Source organism: Mustela lutreola, chromosome 4 (assembly GCF_030435805.1).
Source record: "Mustela lutreola isolate mMusLut2 chromosome 4, mMusLut2.pri, whole genome shotgun sequence".
Classification (NCBI taxonomy): Eukaryota; Metazoa; Chordata; class Mammalia; order Carnivora; family Mustelidae; genus Mustela; species Mustela lutreola.
The window spans coordinates 197740709-197753375 of record NC_081293.1 but is presented as its reverse complement, the minus strand read 5'-3'; the positions used below and the strand labels follow the sequence as shown (position 1 = coordinate 197753375).

The window sequence follows — 12667 nt, the reverse complement described above, 5'->3', positions numbered from 1 at the left end:
AACCATTGTTCTTTTGTCTAATTCTGTTTGGTATCATTGGATACAAAAGCATTTGGATAGTGCAGAAATTTTAGTGGATTGCAGTTTTGTACATTGAAACATTTGCAGGATTTCTTCTTACCACCTCTCCGCGTCACTGATTACACTGATACTTGGCTCCCCACGTTGCCTTCAGTAGTATTCTTGTTCCTCTTACATAAATTGATTCTCACCTTTTAGTTTGAAAAGATAGTCTGGGAAAGGCTCATAGTCACGTAGCAGAAGCATACCTTCAGCGTCAGTGCTTTCTTTCTAAATCCTCATGTTGACAGGCAGACCTTGTAACCTTTCTGCTTATGATCGCAGGAAGTCGACCACTCTTTCTTAGTTTCAGTTGAGCACCGTGAATTATTTGTGCATTTCACATATAATTGCTTTATAGTCACAGTCTCTTCACGAGGTATTTTGGAACAGCCCTCAACTTATCAGCGCAAGTTAAAGTGAGACTTTGAATGTATATGCTTGGGATATTGTAATTTTAGATCCACCCAAGACGTACACCCAGGATGGCGTGTGTTTGACTGAATCAGGGATGACTCAGTTACAGAGCCTCACAGTTACAGTTCCCCGAAGAAAACGGTCAAAACCAAAGCTGAAGTTGAAGATTATAAATCAGAACAGTGTGGCCGTCCTTCAGACCCCTCCAGACATCCAGTCAGAACATTCAAGGGATGGAGAAATGGATGATAGTCGAGGTAAGACTGACTTATTTTCCATTCATTATGTTCACAAGAAGGAAATAAAATCATTTTTAGAATACACACGTTTTATCTCAGAGTAAAATCTACTGACTTAGGTAACCCTTGATATGACCTTGACCTCTCTAAGTGAGTTATCTGCTTGGACTTTTCAGATTTTCGTCCTTTCACATGGTCTCTAGAACAGACTTATTTACATTATAGAAATCTCCAGGAACACCGTATCTTTGCAGTATGACCTTAGATAGGTAGGATGTGAGCAGCTTCAAAATCAGGAGTGTACCCCTAGATGGGGAAATTGAGAGGGCCGCATTCTAGTTTGCTAGGTGGCAGCATGAACCTCAGATGCTGTGAGCTCAAGTGCCGTGGCTCAGTTTAAGTGGAACGTGGTCCCTCCGTTCTGCACGGAAAAACCATTATTAATGTTCAAGTGCACATTGATGTTCACAGATGTTCATCATAAACATACCTGTTTATAACTATTTTTTTGATCCCAGGAGACACCAAGGATTTTCTGGCTAAATCTTTGAGATGACAGAATAATTTTAGTAGTATTAAATTCACTATGAGTCACATTTTGCCTATTTCCGAAGATCACCACAAGCTTGTGTCTTTTAGGTTGGTTGTTTCATTTCAGCTGACTCGAAACAAAGTAATAAATACATCTGTCCATCACATTATTCAGCAGTATCTGTCAAATCCTCCTCTGTGCTGGGTGTTGGAGGTCATGTCAGTGAACAAAGCAGACGAAATTCTGTGCTCATGAAACTTACTTTTTAATGTTAGGAGCAAAGATTACTTTCAAAAACAGCACATCATAAGTGAGTTGATTACAGTCTGTTTAGCAAGTGTTCCGGGAAAGCTAGCATTGGAGTAAGAGGAATGGGCATGCCCGTGGCGGTGGGAGGCAGCAAGGGAGTTGGAAGCAGCAGGTGAGCAGAGGCGTGGGAGAAGTGAGAGGCCACTGCACTGGCTGACGGCAGAGCGTCCCAGACAGGACGGGGGCCAGTGCACAGGCTCCGGGCAGGCGTGTGCCCAGCTAGCATGTGGGAGGAATGTCATGAAGACCAGTGTACCCAGCAGTGAACAGAGGTGGCTGCAGGAGGTGCAGAGATCGGGGGTAAGAGGAGAGAGAAAGCATGACTCAGTTGGTCATTCGGAACCACAGCGTTGTGCCTTAGGAGTTTCCATTTCCTGTGGATGGACTGGGAGGTAATGGGAGGTTTCTGAGTGCCTAGTGGCTTAGTCTTCCTCCAGTTTTTAAAAGCACACTTGGCTGTAATGTGCCTAGACCACTGGGCCCAGGAGTTGCGGCACGTGGGTCTGTTGGGGGCTGTAGCAGGAGGCAAGCGAGGGATCGTTCTGGCCGAGAGCGGGCGTCTTTTACGGGTTAGTCCTCACCTTTCCCCTGCAGTGTTGCGTTTGGGTCTGTCGGGTGGGGAGAAAAGCTCTGATGGTTATGGAGAGCTGATGTTCAAATACTATGAAGCAGGAAGTCAGATTTTGAAGTTTAGTGATTTGTGGCTTGTGAAGAAATAGTCTGTAACTGCGAGGAATTGATCACATCGCCATCAGCCAGAGTACAGTGCAGAGTTCATTTCTGTGGACAGTAGCTGTCTGAAAAAGGATCCCATCTTTCTCAAAGCCGAGAAATGCTGCGTTTCAAACATTTCTTGACAGTACACATTAGTTCTCAAAGTCTGAGATTACAGAATCTTTTAAAAGGTTGGCAAAACAGCATCAGAAAGGCCTGAGGAGGTTTTCCCTTTGACGACTATTCTACACCACACCACCATGGGAAACGAAGTTTCCAGATTGAGGCCGTCTGAGGGCACATCCCATAAAAATAACAAGTAACCTCATGCATGATGTTACAGATAAATACATAGTTGATTCCACAGGAGTCTGTAATGGCCAAGTGAACTTGGGGTGCTCCTGAAATACTGTAACAGTGCCGTTTGTTGTTGCTTTTGCTAGCTGTCCACTGTTCAACAAATGTTTCTTCAGGAAAGTAAGTTATAAACAGTTACCTTAGCATATCAGAAACAAATTCTTTGTGCAACGGAAACAGGCTTTTTTTTCTAATAAATAAAAGTGTTGCTCTCTCCCCTGCTCTCAGTTTTGGATAGCAAGGTTTTGGTAACGAGGTGATAATTACAGTTATAGTTGGACCTCGGGAGAGCGTTCTAGGCTAGAGAGAGAGACAGCCTTAGGTCCTGAGCCTGAAAATGTAATTGAAGGGAAGGGAATGAGTGTTAACTGCAAACTGATTTATAATTGTCTTTTTGAACTTTCTCTCTGTGTTTCCCCTTCCCTGATGCTGAGATTTCATTTCCTGAAAGCAGTGCATGAAGCATCATGAGTTCAGTGACTATTTGGGGCCTTTTCCATCTTTTTCTAGACTTGTCCCACCTACTGGGATGCCCAGTTAGAGTGGTTCAGTCGCCACTTGGCCTTGCATTTCCTATTACACAGGAATTCTGTATTTGATAGATTTTTCCAATATTATCTGTGCATTCCTTTTTTGTTTTTTTCCCCCTCAGAAGGAGAACTTCTCGATTGTGATGGTAAATCAGAATCTAGTCCTGAACGGGAAGCTGTGGATGATGAAGCTAAGGGAGTAGAAGGAACAGAAGGTGTAAAAAAGAGAAAAAGGAAACCGTACAGACCAGGTATAGTCCTAAATGAGATATTTTAATGTAATCGAACTTAGATAATTTCAGAAAAATATAATATCGAGGGCTTCAATTGTTATTAAATACTCGAGATGAAAGGTAGCTCCTTAGCAAATCTCCAAACTAAAACTTAACTGTAGAAATTGAAGGACTGAACTACTTCAATATGCTTTTGAGGTAGAAGTTCCGTAGATGGAGTATGTGAATACTTCACAGTAAATCATTATTTTAATGCCTTATCCCAGATATGGTCCATTATATTAAATGCTTTACTACATTGGCTTTTATTTGTACTGGTATTTTTAAAGCCTCTTACTTATTTTTCCCTTGATGTGTACTTCTGAATTCTTCTGGTTTTCAGCATTCGTTCTTAATATTTGTTTTTGAAACATTTCAGTGCTTGCGTACGAGCCAGTAAATGTACAATTAGACAGTAATACAACAGGGTTCCTGTGCCTCCTAAAATTTATAGTTCAAGTCGTGTATGACTGATAAAATTCTCTCTTATTTCCTCCCTGCCTCAGAGGTGGAGGGAGAAGCTGTTTTGCTTGTCAAATTTAATTTGCCTTATTAGAAAAAAATTACTGAACTGGTCACAGTGCAGAGTGTGTATAAGCTTTACTCAGGTGGTTTATTAATTTCTATTTGCTGGTCAAACGAGACATCAGATGGCATCAGCTCAGTCTTTATCCTTCTGACTGCTTGTATTTTATTGATGAGAGTTCTAAATACCTTGTGATGTGCCGGGAGACACTTTCTCACTGTTCTTTGTATTCTGCAAGACCTTTAAGGTAACGTTCCAGAAGATGGGCTGCATCTATTAACAAGGACCTAGATACACTTCACCCTAGTCACTGTATGAAAATCATTTCATTTCTTCCTAATTAGGAGGCTTAAAACTACACAAATTTTCCCAGACACTGCGAACTCCTTCTAGGAGCTTACATTTATTGTGGTTTTTTTTCTCTCTGTTTCCGCCTCCCATGGAGGTCATCCTTGTGACTGAGGGACCCGTTACGTCACAGTGCATTAGATGGCTGTGTCCTGTGACAGAAACTGTTAGCGTTGACTATGTATCAGACACTGTTCTACGTACTTTACATCTGTCAAGCCGTTTAGCCCTTATAATATATGTATGAGGAGGTGAGGTGCTAGCCGCTGTCTCTGTCTAACAGGGAGGAAACTGAAGGACTGGAAAATTAAATGACTCACCCAGAGTCCCGTAGTAACAAGAATTATAGTGTGGCTCCAGATTCTGTGCTTTGAACTGTGGCACTGTGTGTGTGTGTCATGTCCAAGAGCCTTCACCAGACATGTTGCCCTGAAGTCAGACTTGATTTTGTTTGGATTGTTCAGTTTCATGTGTATTCTCCTGCAGCTAATATAGTAATATGAAGGATAATATATGAGTTACTTAATATTTGTAAACAAGTACGATTTACTATAATATTTACTTTGACACTGGTGAGAAGAGGAAATGCATGCAACCTTTCTGTGCTATAGTAATGTATGTTTATACCTGTTCGGTTAGTGGTAAGCTAACCATCAGTAGCTTTGACCTCTTTTAATTTGCTTATTTCTGAATTCTTGTATTGCACATAAAAATGATTATTGATTTAAATTAGCCCATATAGAATTTGGGAAATGCCTCCAAGCAATTTAACCCTACTTAGTACAGGGAGAAATCAATTATTTACAAAGTTACCCAATTTTCTTTTTGGGTAGGTATTGGTGGATTTATGGTACGACAAAGGAGTCGAACTGGGCAAGGAAAGACGAAAAGATCTGTCGTCAGAAAAGATTCCTCAGGCTCTATTTCTGAGCAGTTACCTAACAGAGATGATGGTATGGTACTGATTTTGTTTGATTTTCCCTTTTCTTGCTATCCCTCTTGAAAAGAACCATCCTAAATAATGCTGCAGTCACAACCTTGTTGCTTCTTACTGATCAGGGATGTGAGAGCCTGTAGAGTTCATACCTGTAATACAGAAATTAGGTGTGGTAAGGAAAAGGTCTAAGTCCAGTAGAGTGTATTCCTCTGAGATTTTTTTGAAACAGCTTTCTGTTTTTCTTGAGTTAAGTACAAACATTGAAGGGACTGGATCACTTAGTCACACTTGTGCTTCCCGGTCATCTCACAAAAGGCCCTTCTTAGCCTATCTTATCTCCTTGGTATGGAATTGGAGACTTTAAATCTTTTTTTTTTTTTTTTAAAGATTTTAATCATTTATTAGAGATCACAAGTAGGCAGAGAGGCAGGCAGAGAGAGAGGAGGAAGCAGGCTCCCTGCTGAGCAGAGAGCCTGATGTGGGGCTCGATCCCAGGACCCTGGGATCATGACCCGAGCTGAAGGCAGAGGCTTTAACCCACTGAGCCACCCAGGCGCCCCTGGAATTGGAGACTTTAGACTATTTTGTTGAAAGTGACAGCCAATCCAGCAATTTTTAAGAAAATTGTATAATGTTTTAGAAATATGTTTTCCAGTAACTATTCTGTCATCCTCACATAGATCTTCAGAGAAGGCTAAATCATTGCTTAACCATAGCTTGAGAACTGGTTCTGATGAACACGTTGTGTCAGTATGTCACAGTCTGTATGCTTTATGCATTTTAAATGCTTTCTGCAGGATGTGAAGGAAGGAGCTGTTTTCGGAATGTGCTCTGATAAGAGTTCTTCCATTATTATGGGGTGCGGTTTTGACCTGTGAATTAATGAAAATTACAAATTGTGTTTTTAAAAGGAAGCTCCACATGGTTTTAAAGGACTTTCTGACATGACTTACAATGGCTGTAAGAAGCCCGAAGAAGTAGGATACGTTCACTGAGACTGGTTTTGTTTTGCATCTTTCTGTGTTCTGTTCTCTAATTTTAGTTCTGTTAGGTCAGTATTTTATCCCTTCATATGCAGCATGTGGAGTCATCTGGGGAGTGTTCATTATGTTATGGGTTGTTTCCTTTTCCAAATTGCCTTTTTCGTATTTTAACACCTTCTAGTCACTCCCCCTAGTCTCAGTGCACTGTTACTTCTGTGTGTCCCAGTGATGCAGGGTAGAAAGGGTTAACACTGGTTCTCCTGTGTGTCACTCCCAGCCCTTCTGGAGCCTCATTTCACTGTATTTATTGTCTGAGATTCATACATACACATAATATATTTACAATTTTTTTTCTTACCCTGAGCTTATATTCTGTAGAACATTCTCTCAACTTTTTTGAGGACCGAATTGAAGGTGGCTTATTTCAGGGAATATCTGCCTCTGTTACCAGAGGAGCACGAGCTGCTACTGCCTTACCCGGGACTTCTGTAGCTAAAAGAATTTAGCTTAAATTCTTGTCTTGAAGTTTTGTGGTCCATCTCTGTTATAACTTCAGGTTTCTTACACATTAGGGCTATCCTGAGTTTATGAACTCGCAGGGAAGATTTCCGGTTTTTGCATTTCTGCCCAGCACCACCTTCCATGACAAGACAAGCCGTTTTCTTTGCTATTGGTGGTGGAGACAGGGAGGGGAGGCGTGGTGTGTGTGTGGGGGGGGGCTTGGGGGGATGGGTTTCTTGTTGAACCAACCCTGAGCATCCTTTTGGGTCTCTCACCTTTATAGGAGGCACCTCTGGCTAATCTCTGTCTCAGTGGGGGAGAGTGGGGGAGGATTTAAACTTTGTGTTCCAGTCCCCATTCCTCATGAGGCTCTGAAAACGGGAGCTCAGGACCACTGGATTTTAGCAAAATCAGGGGGAGCTTTACTTGGTTCTGTGTGTATTTCTTTCTGTGGTTCCTCTTTCACCTGAACTTTTTTGGTCTTTGAGGATTCTTTATTTAATGGTTAGATTACTCTACAGTTAATAAGGTTGTTTAAAGAATGTTTATCCACCATTTGTAGTTTTCAGAAGAGTTAGTCCACTTACATATTCGGGTAACAAAAGTACCTTCACTGGTTTCCAGAAGGGGTGTGCCGTTTGCTTTAGGAGTAGGAGCCTATGATTTGAGTGCTTACCTATCTGCTTGAAATAGTGTACTTAGTTATTTGCTAATCTCATAGATAAAATTTTGTTTTCTTTCCATTTCTGATTATTTTAAGATTGGGCATTCATAGCATATTTACGAGCTTATTTTTAGATAGTAATATATTATTACAATATACGTGTACCACAAAAACCCAATTCACAATAAACCCCTGAACTTGGAATTGCTTAATTGAAGAACACACGTTTTTAAAAAGACTTTTGTTGAATTTGCCTGATAAACTCTACAAAAAGATTGTTCCTGCTAAATTGCCTTTAGTATACGAGTAACCATTTTCCCCAGGCTCAGGAGCATGTGATTTTCATTATTTTAATTTTTAACACACTGTTGATGTTAAAACAATTTACTGCTCTGCAAGTAAGGAAATGCTCCTTAAGAGACAATAGTAAGGGGGCGCCTGGGTGGCTCAGTGGGTTAAGCCGCTGCCTTCAGCTCAGGTCATGATCCCAGAGTTCTGGGATCGAGTCCCACATGGGGCTCTCTGCTCAGCAGGGAGCCTGCTTCCTCCTCTCTCTCTCTGCCTGCCTCTCTGCCTACATGTAATCTCTCTCTGTCAAATAAATAAATAAAATCTTTAAAAAAAAAAAAAAAGAGAGACAATAGTAAGCTCATATTGATACTAAATAGACATGCGTTGTATTTTTAGTGATACTTAAAACTTACTAATAAACTTGCTTTGACATATTTTTGTGAAAAAGCGTCTTGGTCAAGTCCTGCTGTATACCTTAAACTTACAGTGTTGTATGCCAATTATATCTCAATAAAACTGGAGAGAAAGAAAAAAAACTTGTTTGTTTATATGGATCTTGAGTGTATGTTGCTAAGCTATAAAGTTACTTTGGGTGTATTTGTCTGAAAACTTTAAATACCACAAACTTACAGATGTGACTGCTGTTTCATGCTGTTTCAGGCTGGAGCGAGCACTTACCGGATGCTCTAGTTGACGAATCCGTTTCTGTTACTGAAAACACTGAAAAAATAAAGAAGAGATACCGAAAACGGAAAAATAAGCTCGAAGAAACGTTCCCTGCCTATTTACAAGTAATGCTTCGCTTTACCTTATGTTCTGTAGTTGATGAACGAAAGAGATGTGATGTATTGAGTTTTGGGAAAAGTTTTATTACTTTGTTAATGTTTTACTTGTTTTAATTCATTATTATAAGTGCTTTTTTTTTTTTTTTTTTTTTTTTTTTAACCTTTCAGAGGCCCACAAAATTTTATCTCTTTTGTGCCTTGATACTATTCATGAAGTTCTTTTCTGTCCCAGTTTTCTTACTTCTGAATATTTCATAAGACATAAAGGACATTTTGAACTAGGGAAAGCTCATTCTTCCAAACCATTCGCACCTGTGTGCTCCCCACACCCACGTCCCACGGACGACAGCTCCCTCGGCCAGTACAGGTCAGAGTGACACATTCAGTGAATAAAGATGGCTTTATAGCAGCCAAGTTACAGCCTTAACCACTGTTCACCACTTTTAGAGATCAGGGATCCAAACCTTTAAGTGGAATTGTTTTTGTTTTCTAAAATACACATCAAAAAAAACATCCCTCAACGTGAAGACATGGTTTTCTAGGTGGAGGCTGCATGAAAGTAGAATTTCCTCTAGCTAATCTGTAAGCGTGAAGGCACATCGCGTGGTTTGGATGAGTTCCAAACCACGCGATGCTGTCTGCAGAAGGCCCGATACTAGAGATAGGGCGGGGCTGGTCCTCTGCCTTCAGGTGTGGAAGTGGCATTGGAGCAGACCATCACGGGGTCTCCATCTGGTCTGTTCCTCCCATGGAATAACGGCCTGCAAAGATACTGCTTTGTTGCTTGCGTTGCAGTTATTAGTTTTTTACCTTTATTTTCCAGTTGGCTCTTACTGGTTTTAAAATACATACCCATTCAGCTAGCATCCAGCTTTTTCAGTTTTCGTTTCTGGTAGATTAGAAGTATAAAAATCAAATACTCGTTTGAGTAAAAAATGTCTTCTGTGTTTAATAAAACTTTTAAGCATAGTGTACAGTATGTAGTAATACATATAAGTAGAAGTTTTTATTAGCTAATATCTTAGAGTGGGGCTTTTAAGGCTGGAATGACATCCCAAGTTTGAATTCCACTGTGCTACCAGTTAGCGATTTGATCTCATTCTCTTTGCCATCTGTGTGCCCAGCAATGTTGGAGTATTGAATAGGAAGTGTGAACTTGTGCCATACGTGTTGGTTTTCTTTCTTTTTTTAATATTTTATTTATTTATTTGGCAGACAGAGATCACAAGTAGGCAGAGAGGCAGGCAGAGAGAGGGGGAAGAAGGCTCCCTGCTGAGCAGAGAGCCTGATGCGGGGCTCGATCCCAGGATGCTGGGATCATGACCTGAGCCGAAGGCAGAGGCTTTAACCCACTGAGCCACCCAGGCGCCCCCATGTTGGCTTTCTTTAAGAAATGTTTTATTTTCCCCAGATTCCCTTCAAATACCCATTCATCCTGTGTACCACCTTTTTAAACATGTAATAGTCATTTTACTGGTCAGGAGATCTGGCCTTTCATCACATCCTGTTTGGTTCCTCTCATCCCCTTCCCCTCCCTTTCTTGAGAATATTGAGCACATGACCTGCTTCTCCACCTCTGCCTCCTCCTGCTGACCTTCTGAGAGGGCTGTATGTAGGCACGAAGCCTTCTTTAGCTACTTACGAACATGGGAAAATACTTCGGAAAAGAGCTTTAAGAGTAGTGGATCTGATTTCCTGATCACAGCTATAATCTTGATCTGTTGAGCTGGATTCTTTCCTCTGCTGTCCCTCAGGAACACCTAACCTTTCTTCGGGCAGGGGGATGTGAAGGAATCCTTTGTAATGCTTGCTGTTTCTTGGACATCTCGTGGTAGCAGGTTGTGTTTTTCCCCTACTGAGGGAATACATAGTGATGAAAGCCCACAGGAGTTCAGCAGCCATTTCCAAGTTTATCCTGATACTGTTAAGATTAATAAATATATAATCTACCCAATAGAAATATTTATGTGGTCTCCTAAGACCTAGTGCAGCTGTGTGACCTTAGGAACCCCTGTGGTACATTTAAAATCTCCAATTTGTTCTGAGAGTCACATTATGAAATCTGAAGCCATATGGAGCCATTCCTTTATATAAAGTTAACAGAAAGCCATCAGATTGATACGAATGTTAACACCGTTGCTTATAAATAGCACTAAAGTCGTCCTGAGTCACTTAAAGAGAAAAGGTCTTGCTAATCATAGTCTCAGACTTACACCAAAGGCATGAAATAAATGATCTCTCAAGTTCCAAGATGCTCTGCTATTCTCGGTTTTTCCTCACGATAAACACCCTCTTGAGCGGATCGTACTCTACCTGGTGCTCTAACTCTGCTGATTTTCAGATTTTTCTTAGTGAAACAGTGTGTTCACTTAAAAAATGTGAAAATTTCAAATCAAATAGATCATCACCTCTATGAGACATCATATACCTCCTTCCCCATCCCTTTGCAGAAGTTAGCATTATTAACAGTTCGGTGCTATCCTTCCAGAACTCACTCTTTAACTTATTTTTGCCGAGTGGGAATGGTCTTGGCTTGTATTTGATGTTTTGCTGAACACATCACTCAACTTGCCTTAATACTGTATTTCAGAGCTTTTCTTTGACAGCATAGCTCTGTATCCTTTTAAAAAATTGATGTGTTTTATAGTTTGGGTATCAATAATTTGTTTAGTCATAATGCCTTTGACAGACATTGAAGCTGCTTTCACTTTTGGTATTGTAAAAAATGTTGCAGTGAACCTTTTCTGTGTATGTGTCTTTGGCGAGAGTGTATTAAGTGTTGAGTTTCTGCAAAATTGTTTTCTACAAAGGATCCTTCTTCTAGACAGGACCACCTTACAGAAAATAGACTAGAGCTTCTACTCTGGTTGTTGGGTTGAAGTGAAGGGGGGGAGGCATGTCCCAAGGGCTTCGTTTTGCCCTTCTTACTGATCCTTGAAAAGTTTTGGAGTGATTCTCTAGTTGTAAGCAACTCAGCTTGAAACACTGGTCTCTTGGGTAGAGGAAGTTTATTGAAATGGAGAAATGTTAATACGAGAAAGTGAATAAAAAGCCAAAAGCCTTTAGTACTAAATTTTGTGCACATAGTATGGTTCAAATGACTATAAAAAACCCTCTTTCAGATTTATAGCATGTTCAGTCTTTAATGTGGCTGTGTGAATCAATATGAGGTTACTAAATCTACCTGAAGTATGTAAATATTAAAGCTGTAGATCAAACCGTTGTGTTATTTTCTGCAAGTAATCTATAAATACTAATAATATTCATGAAACCTAGTTTTTTTAAAAATATGAGTCAGTGCCAAGAGTGTTACAATTTTATCAGTTTTTAAATTTAATTGTTGCCTAATCTCCTGGAATTAACTGGATTATGTTGCAGTTCCTAGAAACATGTTTGACATAAGTATGTGATTTTATTTGCATAATTTTATTTGTCTCCAGTAAAACTACAAAAGCATCTTTTAAAATAAGGGGCCATCTGTATAAAGCAATTGACAGGTTATTTCTGTATTGTTTATATATTTCTGTATTCAATTTCTGTATTCTTGAATACCAAGTTTTTGTGTTATTTCTTACTTCTTGTCAAAAATGGCAGAATTACCTGTTAGCATTTTAGAATTATATAACTAAATCAGTCATTTTCATATGTGCTTATCTTTATCTAGGAAGCTTTCTTTGGAAAAGATCTTCTAGATACAAGTAGACAAAACAAGCTAAGTTTAGATAATTTGTCAGAAGATACAGCTCAGCTTTCATATAAAACAAACATGAACACAAATTTCTTGGATCCTTCCTTAGATCCACTGCTTAGTTCCTCCTCAACTCCAGCAAAACCCGGGACTCACGGTATGTGGAATAATTTACGATGCGTTCTTTATCATGTGACACTTGGATTCCTTGTAATAAAGCCTTTGAAATGCTTTAGTTTGGCCTCATATGCTTTTAAAAGTCAGCTTCTTTGAAGTGTAATATACATTCAGTAAATGCAAGTACTTGACAGGTCTTTAGGATTTGGCAAATAAATTTGTCGGTGTAACTGCCGCCAAAATCGAGTGCTGCAGAGGAGAATGCTCAGCTTATAATATGCTAAGGATAATGTAAGGAGGTGTAATTTTGCCGTAGTCGGTGAGTAATAAATGTAATAACCTTTGATTTAAGTGGGATGGATTTTTGTTAATTACATAACCCAAGGAAATGCAGAAG

The 12667-nt window shown here is 39.9% G+C and overlaps 1 protein-coding gene across 13 annotated transcripts in view; it reads left to right on the top strand.

Moving 5' to 3' along the window:
- The window catches only part of KMT2C (lysine methyltransferase 2C), a 270064-nt gene that overhangs the window by 199247 nt on the left and 58150 nt on the right, over positions 1-12667 (top strand). For all 13 annotated transcript variants that reach the window (XM_059172325.1, XM_059172332.1, XM_059172320.1 and 10 more), the window contains exons 23-27: positions 522-734; positions 3281-3409; positions 5138-5257; positions 8341-8471; positions 12130-12310. In XM_059172325.1, the coding sequence (XP_059028308.1) occupies positions 522-734; positions 3281-3409; positions 5138-5257; positions 8341-8471; positions 12130-12310 (774 nt within the window). The remainder of the gene's footprint in view (positions 1-521; positions 735-3280; positions 3410-5137; positions 5258-8340; positions 8472-12129; positions 12311-12667) is intronic.